The following is a 17,301-nucleotide window of genomic DNA, read 5'->3' as shown; positions in this document are numbered from 1 at the left end:
AAGGGCCTGGAAGGCAGGGGAGAATTCAAAGTTCCTGTGCGCGTTTTCTCGAACATTTGAGCTGTGTCTAGCAGATGGCAGGTTGTCTTGTTTCCTTTCACAAAGCAGTGGTTTCTTCGTGTTGCCCCATTTTATTGCGTGGGAAGAAAGACTCCTTGCTTGAAGATCAGATACCTCTTGTGTTAAAACTACCAAAAAGAAGCTCCGTCTGGCTTATTTTCACATTTTAAAAATCCCGGCGAGGGTGATTCTCACGTTTTAAGAGGTACTGAAAAAGAATAAGGCTCTAAATAAACTGAAGATCTCTTTGTCCAGAATCAAAGCTTTAAATTCTTCTTTTTTTTTTTTTTTGGTCCAAAATGATCAAAAGAAGGAGGAAGTCCCCCTGGACAAAAATAAAAATTGTACTATGGAAATTCTTTGGGTTTAGGTGAGTGGAATATTAACACCTTCTGAGTGCATTCTTCGCTCCTCTCTGTTCTTTTAAATAAGGAAATAAAATACTAGTTGTTCTTCAGTGTACTGACTAATCTTGGTCTGACTTCTTCTATCTGCATCTAGGCTGGATTCAAAGGAGCCTCTCATTTTGACTAAAAAGCATGACAGATTTGGTAATTTTCATGTCATTGTCTGAGAGAGGCCGGCTTTTGTTCTGAAATGCCATTTCTTCGGGTTGTCTCTGAAGATGCTGCAGGGTCCCCTGAAATATCAGCACTCCAAATTTGGGCAGAGTGTAACCACCCAAGAAACGATGGTAACTAACCATGCTGACTTTCACTGCAATAAGCTTCATGTATCTTAATGAATAAACAGTGGAGATGTCTGGAAGGGCACATAGACTGAAAGATACGAGGCTGAAAAACAAGCGTATATGTAGGTGGCCGGATCTTCTCTTATGCCCTTTAGCTCCGGTCATCTGCCGTTGACTATAATAGGTACATTGTTCTATCAATGATTGAAATATACACTCATCGTGGCTGTCAGAACTAGTACTTCTAGGAAGAGGTAGACAAAATCAGGGCTCAGATAAGATCAGTGAGCCCTAAGGTACCTGTTAGTATCACGGGTTTTTTGTATTAACAAGTTCTTAAAGTATGTTGTTGCTGTCGAGTCGGACTTGTTGGGATCCCACGTTTTCACAGCAGCACCACTCCATAGGGTTTTCAAGACTGTGACCTTTCAGAAGCAGATCACCAAGCCTGCCTTTCGAGGCTCCTCTGGATGGGTTCGAACCTCCAACCTTTCAGTTAGTAGTCTAGTGCTTAACCGTTTATGCCACCTGACTCAACTTAAAGTATAGGGACTTCTTTTTTTTTCACATTTCAAGAACCTTGTCTCATACCTTCTCACCCCAGTGGCCACAGAGGTGGTCACGGAGTCCCAGGCTGAAGAGTAATACTATCCTATCACCCTGACCACAAGGATTGGCACCAAAATGACTCTCAACTGTTTTGTTTTTGTTTTTCTAATTAGTGCTGGTAGAGAAGGTACTGTTTTATCTCAGCAAAGCTGTACGAATGTGTTCATATGGATTTCCAAAGCTCTGGTATGGATCCTGTGAAGCTGGCCTTAGAGAACGGAGCCGACATGCTACAGAAGTAGAGAAGAGAAAGACAGACGCTGGATCCAGGCATCCAGACATTCCTGAGCCCAGTTTTACATCTACCCATTCTGGAGGATACTACAGACCTAGCAAAGTCCAACTTTTTCACTTGAGCCAATTCAGTTGGGGTTTTGCCTCTTACAACCAGAGTTCTGACTAGCTTTGGGTATATCCTGGAAGACCTAGTTATGATTTAAATATTAATTCTACGGAAAAAAAAGCATTCTTAGTGCCCAACAATCAACACATCAATTAGGATAAGTTGGAGTTGGCCGAAAAGAATGATTACAATGAAATTTTTTCACGTCTCATAGGATGAGATCGTTAATACGTGGATGGTAAATGGATTCCACACCGAAGAAACATATAAAAGAGCTGATTTGCTCTCTAAAAGAATTCCTTTTTTCATCAGCATTAAGTTATCAGTTTATTCCATGCCCCACCCTCATTCCCTAACTATAACCAGTTTTGGGAATCACTCTTCTACAGTACAACAACAACGGAAAGTCTGTATCTTGTACGGACTCTCCTCTGGGGATGCATACATTCCCACATGTACAGAAACTCACACTTAGCAAAGTCAGTTACGTCCAAGGACATAATTTTCAGAAGGACATGAGGAAACACACTAAAGGGACGTGGACTCTGGGAAAAAACAAATGAGACTGATGGAGGATTCAACAGTCAACATGCTTTGGAAGTAACTCAGATTGCCAGGGTCGGTATAACCGTAAACTACACACTGAGCAGTGGTAACATAAGGGCCGGCTCTGTGTGCCTTTCTCTCTATCTCCTGAGCACTTATCACAGGGCCAGGACTTTATCAGTATTTGTGGAAGGGATGCTCAGTAATGATGAACTTGTGTGTATGACAGCAAGCCTTCCATTTTGATTAGTTATTAATATATGACGTGGTGGTTGCTAGTTAGAACAATGTGTTTCTAACCTGTACCCTTCATCTCTGAAGCCTTATCTGCCCTTTCCGAGGGAGGGCTGGCCACTGAGTTTTTTCTGCCCCACGAGACCCCATTATACATTTCCATCATGTCATTTGGGAACATTATTGCTCTCACTTGTTAGATGGTTGTGGCCTCTTACTAACCTCCAAGCTCCTTGAGGACAAGGGAAACTGCCTCATTTATGTATTCTACCCAGCAAGTGCATGGCAGGTCTCAATAAGTGTTCTAAATGAATGAGTGAATGAATGCACCTTGCCTATGATATACTATTAAAATAATGTCTGACAAGCCAGAGATTTCACGTTAAAACAAATCAAAAACTTCCACATCCTTCTGCTGTGGTTTTCAAACCTCACTGTACATTAGAATTGCCTGAAAACTTTCAAAGATTCCAAAGCCCAGGCCACACACACCAGACCAATTAAATATGAAGCTCTGCGGGAAGGGAACAAGGTCAGACCTCTTAAACCCCTCAGGTAATGCCAGTCTGTAGCCAAGTTTGAGAACCGGTGCTCCTGGGAGGTACTTCTCGAATGTTAATGTGTATACAACAGCACCTGGGGCTATTTTTAAATTCAAACTCTGATCCACAAGGTCTGGGTTGGGACCTGAGGTTCAGGAGCTTTAACGGGTTTCCAGGTGATGACAACGCTGGTCTCTGAGGGACAGACACCAGGAGATAGACGATGGCGCTTTAGCAGGCTCACAGGGGACCTTATGCTGCTACTGCTGTTTGTAAGGCCAGTGGCTGCAGGGAGGTGACTCAGGGAAACCAGGTTGAGTTACAGGCCTTTTTTTGTAACACCGGGCAGCACAGCTCCATTTTCATCTGTTTCATGAATTGACATTCTGCATAAAATTTCTTTTTTTGGGGGGGTGGCAGAGTTTGACAAACATTGTGATAAGTAAGAGGAAAAAAAAAAAGAACTAGGGAAGACCCATCAGTGACTGTCACTGGGCTCTGTGTTCCTACAGCTGGACCTCTCCTCCAGCCGCTGCTTGCAAATGCTACTCCTTCTACGGCCCCGCAGCTGTGGTCATGACCTCGTTTCTACCGTCTTAAGCTGGGTGCCCACAGTCTGGCTCATTACAGGACCCCTGAGCCGCCCTCTTAAGAGGCCATCAAGCCAATACGTTTCGGGCTGTAGCGGAGCTGGAAGTCGGGGACAAAGCTCCGTGCACACACTGGGTTACCTGTGCCTGAGGGATTTATTTATTGTGCTGAAGAAGTGAAGGGGGGGACACAACGAAATAATAAGGGAAAACGACACCACAATTTAGGCAGCAGAGCAGCAGAAGAGCAGCCTCCCAGACTTCCCAACAGTCCTGAAGAGCGTATAAATCCCGGCAGCTCTAGCCAGCCCCTCGGGGCAGCAGGGGCGCTGGGCAGAGGGCGGAAGGTGGCGCGGCGGGAGCCCCCACTTACCATGACTGTGGCCGCGGCCGCGGCTGCCTGGGCGGCCACCGCGGCTTGGTTGGCTTGGTGCTGCGCAGCTTTGATTTTGGCCTGCAAGTGTGCAGGAGGGTGAAAATATTTGCATTTCTCCCTCATGCAACGCCCCTTTATGTAATCCATACAAACGGTTACGGTGTTGTCGTTTGTGTCGATCATGGTGCTGTCTGCAGGGTGTGCAAAGCGGCAGTCGGTCTCTCCCCGGGCGCAGTTCCCTCGCTGGAACTCCCTGCATACCTGGGGAGACACGGAAGAAAGAGCGGGCGATGCGGAGAAAGCCGCGGGCTGGGGCTGTCTCCGCGACCCTGGTCGGTCATGGAAACATGGACAACAATGCGTTTAATGGTGGTTTTTTTTTTTTTTTTTTTTTTGCCGTTTACAGTAAAATTTTAATTATCCAGAATCCAGTAACCAGAATCTCTGATGAACTAGTTTGAGTTCTGCCTTGTCCCTTTTCTGGGGGTAGAAATCTATGCCGTGAAATAAGCCAAAATCTGCGGTGTGGCTAAAATAACGAAAAGAAAAACCAGTGAAGCCTCCATTGCCCCTGGGCGGCATACATGCGCACACACACAGATACGTGTGTATCTAAGGAGACGTATATAAATCTATAAATGTCTGTGTTTATACACGTGTGTGTATATACCCTGGTGGCGTAGTGGTAAAGTGCCACAGCTGCTAACCAAAGGGTCGGCAGTTCAACTCCGCCAGGTGCTCCTAGGAAGCTCTACAGGGCAGTTCTACTCTGTCCTATACGGTCGCTATGAGTCGGAATCGACTCAATAGCACTGGGTTTGGGTTTTGGTTATATACATATATAGAAAGAAACGTATATACATCTGTGTGTGTGTATATACATACATATATATATACATATATATATAGGAACCCTGGTGGTGCAGTGGTTAAGATGTACGGCTGCTAACCAAAAGGTCGGCAGTTCGAATCCACCCAGCACTCCTGGGAAACTACGGGGCAGCTCTGCTCTGTCCTATAGGGTAGCTATGAGTCAGAACTGACTCAACGGCAACAGGTTTTTTTTTTTTTTTTGGTTATATATATACACATGCTAGGTATAATAGAGGGTCAGCAAAAAAGAGGAAGACCCTCAAGGAGATGGACTGACACAGTGGCTGCAACAATGGGCTCAAGCATAACAACAATTGTGAGGATGAGGCAGGACTGGGCAGTGTTTCATTCTGTTGTGCATAGGGTCACTATTAGCTGAAACCAACTCAATGGCACCTAACAACAACATATACCCATACACACATATACATATATTTATACCATATTGTTAGGGTAGGAGATTTTATATGATATATACACACACATATATGTGTGTGTGTGTGTGTGTGTATATATGTATATACACACTATATCTCTATGGAAACCCTGGTAGCATAGTGGTTAAGAGCTACTGCTGCTAACCAAACGTTGGCAGTTCGAATCCACCAGGTGCTCCTTGGAGGCCGTATGGGGCAGCTCTAGTCTGTCCTATAGGGTCGCTATGAGTCAGAATTGACTTGATGGCAACAGGTTTGGTTTTTTGGTTTATATATCTATACACAAATCTCCTACCTTGACAATTCAGTACAGTACTGGGGTTTTTGCCTGGAGGGATACTTTTACCATAGATCAAACCACCAGGTGATAGCTGTACAACTCCAAAGAGATTCGGGGCAAATGACAGACTCGTCCTTTCTCTCTCTAGGGTGGAGAGTGGGGTGGGTGAAGCTGAATGCATGTCTCCCCAAGGCTACACGATAACTAATGCTTACGCTCATGCATCAGGAGAAGCGAAATATCTAAGACATGAAAACTTTCGTTCAGGGTCACTATATTATTATTTTTGACAGCACATAAAAAAGCTTTTAAAAAGAAAGAAAAGATGAAAAGGAGACACTATGAGAAGAGATACAGGGAAAGAAAGACATGGTGGGAAGTGGAATAGACTTGGAAGTGTAGAGGTGTTTTCCCCCTACTCTTCGGTTACCCCGAAATCTCAGTAATCACAATTCTCCAACCCCTGAGAATTTCGGGGATCAAGATTATACCATATAAAGGAAGACTTCTTCAGAATTTGAAGAGTATTATTAATTCTGCCCTGAATGTAAATAACATGAATAACATGTGTATTTCTTATATTTATAAATATCATTACACACCACATACCCATTGCCATCGAGTTGCTTCCAACTCATAGCGACCCTATGGGACAGAGCAGAACTGCCCCATAAGGTTTCCAATGAGCTGGTGGATTCGAACTGCCGGCCTTTTGGTTGGCAGCTGTAGCTCTTAACCGCAGTGCAGCCAGGGTTCCATTAGCAGGGAAGCAGTACTAGTAAAATTATTTCCTTTTTAGGTTTCAATTCCAAAGTCAGTCTGTTTAAGAGGTGGTTCACGTCTTGATCACCAGTGATGTTATATGAAAGGTCACTGACTTGAAATTCAAGCCTTGTGAAAACCTAACACACTCATGAAATAGAGATTCACTGATCATGGGCCAAGTCAGTTTGAAGGGTAGCGGGCTAAACCACAAAACTGCCAATTGTTCTCTCCTGCCTTGGATATTAGCCAACATTCTACCTTCAGTTCACAAAACATAAGATAAAAATGAGGAAACGCTCCCCCAGATTCTGAGTAAGCCTTCGACACTCAACGGAATGACTTCTGCCTGTGACTGCATCTTACCTGCAGACAACCGGCAAGCATTTGCCAAGAGTCTCTGTGTGGAGAGTGGCTCTCCCTACTTCATTCCTGGTTTGAAATGAACCAAAAGCTGCTCTGTTAAAGCCATTGCAAATCATTTTTATGTATGTATTGTCTATCAGCCCTATTTGGAAGGACTGTTTGTTCCCAACTCCACTGATTAAATTGTTCTCTAACCCACACAGTCACATCACATACAGAACACGAAAGCTCAGTGGGTCCAGCAGGTGGAGCCCAAAACACTTCTCCCGTCCTGTGAAGGGCCTATTCAATATTTATAGATGCAGGCTGGATTTTCTCAACATAGTAGAGTTTAGAGTTCACATTCTGAGGTCCATTATGCTCCAGATTGGATCCCTGGTGGAGTAGTGGTTAAGAGCTCGGCTGCTAACCAAAAGGTCAGCAGTTCGAATCCACCAGTTCCTCCTTGGAAACCCTAGGGGGTAGTTCTATTCTGTTCTGTAGGGTCACTATGAGTTGGAATTGACTCGATGGCAATGGGTTTGGTTTTTTTTGGTATGCTCCAGATTGAAGAAATATATATCTTTCTAAATATTTTCAGTTTAAAATTCTGAATTCTAGAACATTTTCCGGACAACAGGCAGAGAATATTTCATTGGCCTCAAAGTTTACTGGGTAAATACTTAAACGAATGCACACTGGAAGAACATTCTTGAATGATCCAATGCAAAACATGATGTATAGCCTAGCCATATGGGTATCATACATTCACCAAACAAATTTAATCAATAATGGAATTAAATGAGCTCTTTGAAAACACCTGTTAGAATCTATCCACCCTTATAAAATGCTCTATTAAGTATCATAGTGATGTAGTAGTAAGATAAATGGATGAATGTCCTAGCTCTGATTAAAGAGAAGCTTTACCCAACAAAGTAAGGGAGGGTTGTCTTCACTGATAACTTAAGGATTGTGCTTTTTAAATACACGAATTTTCCTTCTTGGATTTTATAGAACTCTACAGTTAAGTGAAATAAAATGGCGCAATAGATATCTAAATTTACCTGGGCGCCAATTACTCCCATTACCAATAACACAGGGCTGATACTATGGTAAAAGGCTCAAGCAGCCAGGCTAGTTTCTAAAATATTGATGTATGATTACACCGACTGGTAAACAGTCCTAGCCCCCCTTCCCGATACCTGCCCGAGCGCCCCACGTTCTTCTGGTGGCTGCGCTCCTGCCCTGTCCAGCCCCGACCTCCCCTGAATCCAGCAGCCGTTAAAGCTTGGTGCAGCAGGGGCCCTCAGGGTCCTCCTCCATCTGTATGGCTGGAACTGTGACTGACTCAGTGTTCTTTCGGTTGGTAAATATTTGACCCTGAACATAGTTTCCACACAGTTGACGGCAAGGAACACACGTTAGGTCAGATGAAGATGTTTGTGGCTTGCAGTTTTCCTCTGTATTACAGTTCTTCTGGCCCCACAGACTAATTCCCTCTATAAAATTTCAAATGCTAGGATTATCATTGCATTGGCTTTGCGTGCACGTGTATGTGCGTGTAGGTACAGGTGCGTATGTGCGTGTGTACATGTGCATGTGCATATGTGTATGTGTATGCGTGTGTGTGCATGTGCGTGAATGTGTGTGCATATGTGCATGTGTGTATGGGTGTGTGCATATGTGTGTGCACACGTGTATGAGTGTGCACATATGTACGTGTGTGCACGTGTGTATGAGTGTGCATGTGTGCACGCACATGTGGCTGCTTTGCAGAAACGAACACCTCACAAGCATTCGCTTACACAGAAGTGCACTGCTACCACAAATGCGTTTCAAGCCACAAACAACTGAAGTACCTCCAGTTTGTCAGTCCTGAGAAGTTTCTGAGTCGCAGTTGAGCCCGGGACAGTGACAGGCGGACTTCCAGGAACAATCACAGGTGTGGTGGGTAGAATTTCCGTTGGGACTAAGCCAACTCCGGGGGTTACAGGCGCTAGGTAAGGAGCGAAGCTAATCGCTGTGTTTGTCCCTATTGCAGGGCCTACAGGAAAGGTGGGCTGTTAAAAAACAACACACGGAAAAGGTTCCTTTAGAATTAAAGTTTAAACACTTATCAGCAAGTGCCATCTGAGCAAAATTTATTCCTCATAGGCAAGACTCTTTGTGTTAGTTGCATAAATGAATGCTGAACTGTAAACATTCATTAAACTCTTCTTTTATGTTTTACCTAATAAAACTGAAATCTGTATAAATCCTCTCTTCCCCAAACCATACAAAAACATGGGAGAACATCATAGAAATCTAATTACAGGGAAAAGATGAACATTTTATGTTTATGAAAGTGTTCTCAAGAAAATACTAATTTTCACTGTAATTACTCATCATTTCAAACCACTGAATGGTATAACACTGAGGTAGTGAAGCCCACAGAATATTCACTCATGATCTCTGGTTTCTCCTATATGTCTCTCAGAGAGAAGAAAACAAACAGCAAACAAAGGACCTTGATTATAGCCTGACTTTCCTGTTGACCAAGTTTATACAGTCTCCAAAGTGGGGCTTACTTGAGATTTTATTTTACTCAGATTTACCAGTAGGTTTCCATATTCTGTCTTCAGAATGTATATTCTCAAAATTCACTGGCAGTTTTCATATACACCCACCCACTGTTTTTTTTCTCTAGCAAAGCCATGTCTAGATTCGACTTTCCCTTCCTGAAAGGTCGGAAGAGCTTGAATTTTTTAAATTGGCTAATTTTTTCAGTTAATTGGACAATTTTTCAATTGGCTATTGAAAGCTAGTTTGGTTTCTCAGGTCACAAAATCAGCATAGCAGTGACAGTGGGCATGCATATATATATATACATATACACACACACACATACATATGTACATATATGAGGAAACCCTGGTGGCATTGCAGTTAAGAGCTTGGCTGCTAACCAAAAGGTCAGCCATTGGAATCCACCAGATGCTGCTTGGAAACCCTGTAGAGCAGTTCAACTCTATCCCATGGGGTCGCTATGATTCGGAATTGACTCAATGGCGATGGGTTTTATGGTTTATGGACATATATACATACATATACATGTCTAACTATCCATCCGTTGATCCCTTGATACATCTGTCTTGTCTGTCTACCTACCTACCTACCTACCTACCTCCCTATCTCTCTATCTACCTACCTATCTATCTCACATCTCCAGGGATAGGGAGAAATATGCTAGTGTGTTGATTATTTTAAAAGCTCCACCTAAAAATATGTAAATAGTTCTGTTTCAGGAAGAAAATAACGTGCATTTAAGAGAACAAGCTTTTAATTTTAAAGAACCACTGCTGAAAATATAAGGTTCTAGATAAAGGTTTTTCTTAGCATAAATTTTACACTGAATTGGACTTAATTTGTGTGTATGTGTGTGTGTTTAGTTATGGGATGATTTTTAATCATACTTATTGTCAGGACAAGTTTGCAGATATTTACAATCACTTGCTAACACAATTTTCTAACATTGAACTGTGCTGTTGCTGCCTCCATGCTGTTTCTCGGCTTATATATTGTGGGTATTGTTCTTGTCGTCTATTTATGGCTTTGGATGCGTTTTTAATATATGAGTTTTTAACATATAAAGGAGCTTGGATGGTGCAAGTAGTGTGAGATTGGCTGCTAACCTAAAAGGTTGGTGGTTCAAACTCATCCGATGGGTCTGTGAAGAAAGGTCTGGTGATCGTTTCCATAAAGATTGCTGTTGTCGTTAGGTGCCGTCAAGTTGATACTGACTCATAGTGACACCATGTGACAGAGCAGAATTGCCCTATATGGTTTTCTAGGTGGGGCCACTGGGTGGGTTCCAACTGCCAACCTTTCACTAGCAGCCAAGCACTTAACCGTTGCACCACCAGGGCTCCTTCCGCTAAGAAAACCCTATGGAGCAGTTCCATTGTGTAACACATGGGGTTGCCATGAGTTGGGGCCCAACTAGACAGCAGCTAACAATGACAACAACATTTATGGCTTTGAATGAGATTTTAACATACAGGAAAATGACAATCGATATTTATTAAGCACATTTTTCCTTTATAGAGATAGCAGAGCAACGTCTCCTACAAATGTTTGTCTTGGGTGAGAAATAAATTACTGATAGCTTGTGTAGGGAGTTGTTGGGGAGACTGAAAAGTCTTACTGAGGTGTTGGGAGGCTGGGTGGGGGTGGCGACGTGGAGGTTTTAGAGAGCTGCTGCCCCAGCGCTCCACAAGGACTCTCTGATCTTTACGGCTCTGACATAAAATTCACTTTGGGGGAAGGCTGCAACATGAGGTCTCGACCTGGCAAATAGATGACAGTTAGGATTTCTCCTTCCTCGACTGTCTACAAAATTTTATGTGTATGTTTCCATTTTCTACCCATTTAAGTCATAATTGTTGAAAGTTGTGGTTTTCAGTAACTGTAGCTTTCATCACTTAGTACTATTTTAAAAAGCCAGGTGATTTAAACACTCTAAGGACTGCCTATCTTTACGCAAATAACACTCACTCTCTGGGTTTACTTGCCAACTGCGCCCTTCCCCCTTGGCGCAGTACTTTCGTAAGTGTGCTACGCTAACCTGTCTTTACAGCGGCATCAGGAAGGAGGCTGGCACGGCGGCACTTGTGAGGGTGCCTCGTGGGGGAGTGTGCGGCTGGCAAACAAATGAAGACGGTGCACTTTATCTGCATAAAAATGTGGTGTATAATATTAGGATTTAAAAAAAACCAACTCTAAAAGGTCATCAATCACAACAGATCAGTGATTCCATGGACCAGCTATGCCAGAAATGCCTGAGGGAAATTTTATAAATACGGACACTACAAATTCTGCCTCAACTTGTTTAGGCAGGAGCATGGAAATTTATACTAAAAAAAAAAAAAAAATGGCTAGACAATCTAATGCATGGGCCAACTTGGGGTGCTGTCGCAGATGAAAAGTGAAAACATGTATTTACAAAACTTGTACTAAATGTGTAATTTAAGCATAGAGACTACTTACCAAAGTACACATTTAGAGAAAAGAACTCTCCCCGTATCTCCAGGCTCGACCCCTGATCTAGGGTCAGTGTGGTGATGCAAATACTGCTTGTACTTGGACTCTCATTAGGATGTAAGAATCTTAGAACTTGTATCAAAAATCCTTTTGGATATAACAAATCCATTCCAATTAGGTAAATCTTGCTTTCAAAAACACATGTTACTTTTTAATCTAATTTAATAATCTAAAATCCATTCCAATTAGGTAAATCTTGCTTTCAAAAATATGTTACTTTTTAATCTAATTTAATAATCTAAAATGAAGATTATAGTATGTTTTATGGATGATGGCTATAGTTCACAGAGAGATAATATTATTTAGATAAACACAGATTTGAGATTCAGAAACACTTACATTCAGGTTCAGTGCTCTACCAGTTACTCATTTCTACCCTGGGCAAGATATTAACCTCTCTGAGCTTTAGTTTTTGCTTCTGCAAAAGGGAAGTAAAACTTTTTAGCTTAAAGGTTGGGCTGACTGAGGTGCTTATTTCTCTCTCCATTTCCCATGGGCAGATCTCAGTAAATGGCAGTTCTGACTGGTTATGTAAAAGGTAGCATAATAAAGCTCCTTGCCCTAAATTATCCAATAGTCTTATAACAGGAATATAATCAGCATAACATTATAATAAACAGAGGCATACGATTGAATTATACCAAATATCTTTTCTTCCTTTTTGAAACACGGGCTGGGAAAAATGTATTTTTTGTCACGTGAAATTGAAAGTTGACCGTTCATGGGCCTTATGAAGTCAGATTCAATTAGATGTTTTTTCCTTTTTTAAGATAGAGTGCCTTTCATTGAAGTTGATTAGTAAAAAAAAATAGTTTTGGTAACTTTCAAGAATGTACAGTGTGTCTTATACATCTGTGAAAGGCTCTGGCTGTTCTCAAGGTATCCTCGCACGAGCTGTCTTCTTTAATCTTCTCAAATCCGTGAGAGGCAAGCGTGGCAGTAGAACCGCACCTTCTTACAGGCGAATGCAACTTGGAGCTGAGTGCTAAAAGGATTATCCAAGATCAGTGCAGCTGAAGCTGAGTCAAGGCAAAGCACCTAGGACTCCTGGCTTCCAGTCTGGGACTACTTCTATGCCTCTGCACTCACTAGATTTGTTTTTTTCTTTTTTATTGTGCTTTAGGTTAAAATTTACAGCCCAAGTTAATTTCTCATACAAAAATTTATACACATGTTGTTTTGTGACATTAGTTGCAACCCCCACAATGTGACAGCACACTCCTTTTCCCTCCGGGTTCCCTGTGTCCATTCAACCAGCTCCTCTCCCTTCCTGCCTTCTCATCCTGCCTCCAGACAGGAGCCACCCCTTTGGTCTCCTGTGTCTGACTGAACCAAGAAGCGTACTTCTCAAGTGTATTATTTTTTGTTTTATGGTCCTGCCTACTATTTGAAGAATGAGCTTCGGGAATGGTTTCAGTTCTGGGTTAACAGAGTGTCCGGGGGCCATAGTTTTGGAGGTTCCTCCGGTCTCTGTCAGACCATTAAGTCTGGTCTTTTTACATGCACTCACTAGATTTTGTTGGTAATTTCTTAAAGCAGAAAAGAAACACACACACACAAATACATGCCTGCACGCCCGCAGAGGCAGCTACCCGTCTGTCTTTAGAGCTTACACAGTACTGGTGGAGTGTTGTGTGCTCACCACCAGCCTGGACTTTCAGATACGCTGTGTGAGCTAGGCTATTCTGAACAGCTGTGTGGAGATCAGCTACCTCGGAAAAGTGGTTCCCAGATCCCAGGCCTTCGAACCGGTTCGTTCTGGTTCAAGCCCCTGCTGAGAATTTGCATTTCTAACAAGTTCCCTGCTGATAATTTGCATTTCCACCCCAACCAAAAAAACGAAACTCACTGCCCTCAAGTCCATTCCAACTCATAGCGACCCTACGACCCTACAGGACAGAGTAGAACTGCCCCCATAGAGTTTCCAAGGAGCACCTGGTGGATTTGAACTGCTGACCCTTCAGTTGGCAGCTGTAGCACTTAACCACTACACCACCAGGGTTTCCATTTCCACCCCAGATATACTGAATCAGGACCTACGTTTTAACAAGATCCCCCAGTGATTCTTACGTATAACTTCCTGGGAACTTGTTAAGATGCAAATTCCCAGCAGGGGTTGGAACTGGCCAAATCAGTTGGAAGGCCTGCTAGGTCCTGGATTCAAATTAAATTCCTGAGGTAGCTTCTAGGCTGACAACGTATCCTGGTGCCGGAATTACGTTCTTAGCCAGTGGCCCAGAAAAGAGAAGAATTGCACCTCTGGGTGATTCTGTTCCTGGCAGTGCACCGACTAGGGCCTGGGAGAATCTGTCCTGCAGTTTCTGCCGAAGGGCTGCTGCCAGGCTGTCTGAGGCAGCATTCATGTGGGCCTCACCATCTCAGCGCCGACCAGAGGACAAGAGCCACAGGCTGTGTGAGGCAGCGTTCGTATGGGCCTCACCGTCTCAGCGCCGACCGGAGGACAAGAGCCACAGGCTGTGTGAGGCAGCGTTCGTATGGGCCTCACCATCTCAGCGCCGACCGGAGGACAAGAGCCACAGGCTGTGTGAGGCAGCGTTCGTATGGGCCTCACCATCTCAGCGCCGACCGGAGGACAAGAGCCACAGGCTGTGTGAGGCAGCGTTCGTATGGGCCTCACCATCTCAGCGCCGACCGGAGGACAAGAGCCACAGGCTGTGTGAGGCAGCATTCGTGTGGGCCTCACCATCTCAGCGCCGGCCGAAGGACGAGAGCCACAGGCTGTCTGAGGCAGCATTCATGTGGGCCTCACCATCTCAGCGCTGACCGGAAGACAAGAGCCACAGGCTGTGTGAGGCAGCATTCGTGTGGGCCTCACCATCTCAGCGCCGACCGAAGGACGAGAGCCACAGGCTGTCTGAGGCAGCGTTTGTGTGGGCCTCACCATCTCAGCGCCAACCGGAGGACAGGAGCCACAGGCTGTCTGAGGCAGCGTTCGTGTGGGCCTCATCATCTCAGCGCTGACCGGAGGACGAGAGCCACAGAAAGCCTGCTTGAAGAAAATCATCTGAGATGTCTTCCCTCTGGTCTTCATTCCAAGTTCCTGTGTTTCTCCAACTTCCCACTGTCCACCCTGCTCTCCCAGTATACTGCGTGAGAGAGATCGGAAGCGATCCAGTTTCAAAGATCTCACACACACACGCACACACACACATGCACACACCCATGCACACACGCACACATGCGCACACACACGCATGTACACACGCACATGCACACGCACACACATATCCACACACACAGATAAAGGAAGGAACGGTGCTGGGAGTAATGGCTAAATGGCCTGAGTAATTTTATGGCTTTAAAATTTAATCAATTGACTTTTCAAAACAAGAGACTGAGAGTTTCACAGGTTGAGAAAGCTTTTACTTCCAAGGGCAGGCCTCTGGCGCTCAGGCTGAAAGGCCTACAGGAGAACATCTTTTAAGCCTTCTGCCTTTACCACCAGAAGCAGCTCCGGAGGGCAGAATCCTCCCTGCAGGGCCTCATCCCTAAGGACTGGACTCCATAAACTCTCAACTCTCTAGTCTACTAACGGCGGCCTGCTGCCCTTCTCTCTCTGAGCGCACACGAGGAAGGTTGTGTGTGAGTGTGAGTGTGTGTGTGGTGGGGGAGAGGGGTTTGCTGGGAAGGAAGGAAAATGAAGAATCACTGTTAAATTGTTAAATCCTGTCAGGAATTTGGCAGAGAAAAACTGCTAGGAGGAATAAGGTGAAGGGAACTTTTCAAACATAGTGAACTTAAGCCTTCAGAAGAGTGGTAAGAGGGAAGAATGGTTAATGAACGAAATGTGTTTATCACCACAAACATGGTGCTAGTATGCTATGTGAGCGCTTATTGAACATAAACCCTAATAACAAAAAAGAAGCAAATAGAATTGAAATTAGTTTTCATGTATATGTGGAAATTAAGAGGAATAGTAGGGGTTGGAGGTGGATAGGAAGGAGCCTTGGTGGCGCAGTGGTTAAGCGCTAGGCTACTAACCAAAAGGTTGGCAGTTCGAACCCACCAGCAGACCTGTGGGAAGAAGGTGTGGCAGTCAACTTCGGTGAAGATTACAGCCTTGGAAACCCTATGGGGCAGTTCTACTCTGTCCGATACGATTGTTAGGAGTTCGAATCAACTCCATGGCAATGCGTTTGGTTTTGTTTGTTTGTTTGTTTTTTGGAGGTGGATAGCAGCATAACAACAATTGTGAGGATGGCCCGGGACCGGGTAGTGTTCCATTCTTTTGTACATAAGGTCGCTATGAATTGGTAATGACTCTACCAGCAACAAGTCCATGTGCTTCTCCACCCCCAAGCTTTTTTCAAAATGTCTTAGAAGCATTTCCTTCCTAATCTCTCAATATCCACTCTTGCCTTACTCCAATACACCATGCGTATAGCAACCAGAGGAAATCTTCTTAAAACATAAATAAATAGGATCATGTCACTCTCTTACTTAAAACCCTGTAATGCTTTCATTTCACCAGGGACAAAGCCTCAACATGCAACCATGACTTAACCTACAATGTCTTCTGTGATCTGGTCCCACCCAGCTCACTGACTCATCTTCTGCCACTCTTCCCACGTCCACAAAGACCAAAGCAAACTTTCAGCTCTGTGAACACCCAAAGCGCTTACTTGCCTCACAGCCTTTGCCCTTGCTGAAATTTAATTCTATCTTCACATGTTAACTTTTACCTGATCCACAGATCTCCATCCTGGCTTGTTAATATGAAGGATCATTGGTGACGTGGATCAGAGAGATTTCAGTGGAATGAGTTCAGGGGTAGATAGAAGATGATGTATAAAAAATATCCATAGCTCTTTAGAGAAGCTCAGCTTTGAAGACCTAAAAATGGAATGGTACCTGCTAGGCAGTGTTTATCCATTTATTTGCATTAAGCAATTTCTGCATGCATTAGTTTCTTGTGGCTGTAACAAAGTCCTGTGAGCCTGATGGTCGAAAACAACATAGATTTATTCTCTCACCGTTCTGGAGGCCAGAAGTCTGAAATCGGTTGCACTGGAATAAAATCAAGGTATCGGCAAGACTGTACTCCCTCTGAAGACTCTTGGGGAGAATCGGTTCCTTGCTTCTTCCATCTTCTGGTGGCTGCTGGCATTCCTTGGCTGTGGCTGCATCACTTCAGTCGCTGCCGTTATGGTCACGTTGCTTTTCTCCTCTTCAGTTCTGTGTCCGCTTTCCTTCTGCCTCCCTCTTACAAGGACACCTGTGATTGTTTTTTATCCAGGAGAGTCTTACCATCTCAAGATTCTCAACTTAATCACATCTGCAGAGACCCTCTTTCCACATAAGGCAATTTTCCACGCATCTTTGGGGGCCACTGTTGAGCCCACTGAAAACCCTGGTGGTGTAGTGGTTAAGTGCTACAGCTGCTAACCAAAAAGTCAGCAGTTCAAATCTACCAGGTGCTCCCTGGAAGCACTATGGGGCAGTTCTACCCTGTCCCATAGGGTTGCTATGAGTCAGAATCGACTCACCGGCAAAGGGTTTGGTTTTGGTTCAGC

The 17,301-nt window shown here is 44.0% G+C and overlaps 1 protein-coding gene across 6 annotated transcripts in view; it reads right to left on the bottom strand.

Moving 5' to 3' along the window:
• Positions 1-17,301, bottom strand: part of MBNL2 (muscleblind like splicing regulator 2) — a 194,308-nt gene that overhangs the window by 40,552 nt on the left and 136,455 nt on the right. For all 6 annotated transcript variants that reach the window (XM_049853125.1, XM_049853129.1, XM_049853124.1 and 3 more), the window contains 2 exons: positions 8,548-8,748; positions 3,989-4,252 (listed from right to left, as the gene is read on the bottom strand). In XM_049853125.1, the coding sequence (XP_049709082.1) occupies positions 3,989-4,252; positions 8,548-8,748 (465 nt within the window). The remainder of the gene's footprint in view (positions 1-3,988; positions 4,253-8,547; positions 8,749-17,301) is intronic.

The sequence above is a fragment of the Elephas maximus genome, chromosome 14 (assembly GCF_024166365.1).
Source record: "Elephas maximus indicus isolate mEleMax1 chromosome 14, mEleMax1 primary haplotype, whole genome shotgun sequence".
Classification (NCBI taxonomy): Eukaryota; Metazoa; Chordata; class Mammalia; order Proboscidea; family Elephantidae; genus Elephas; species Elephas maximus.
This window is presented reverse-complemented; position numbering and strand designations above follow the sequence as displayed.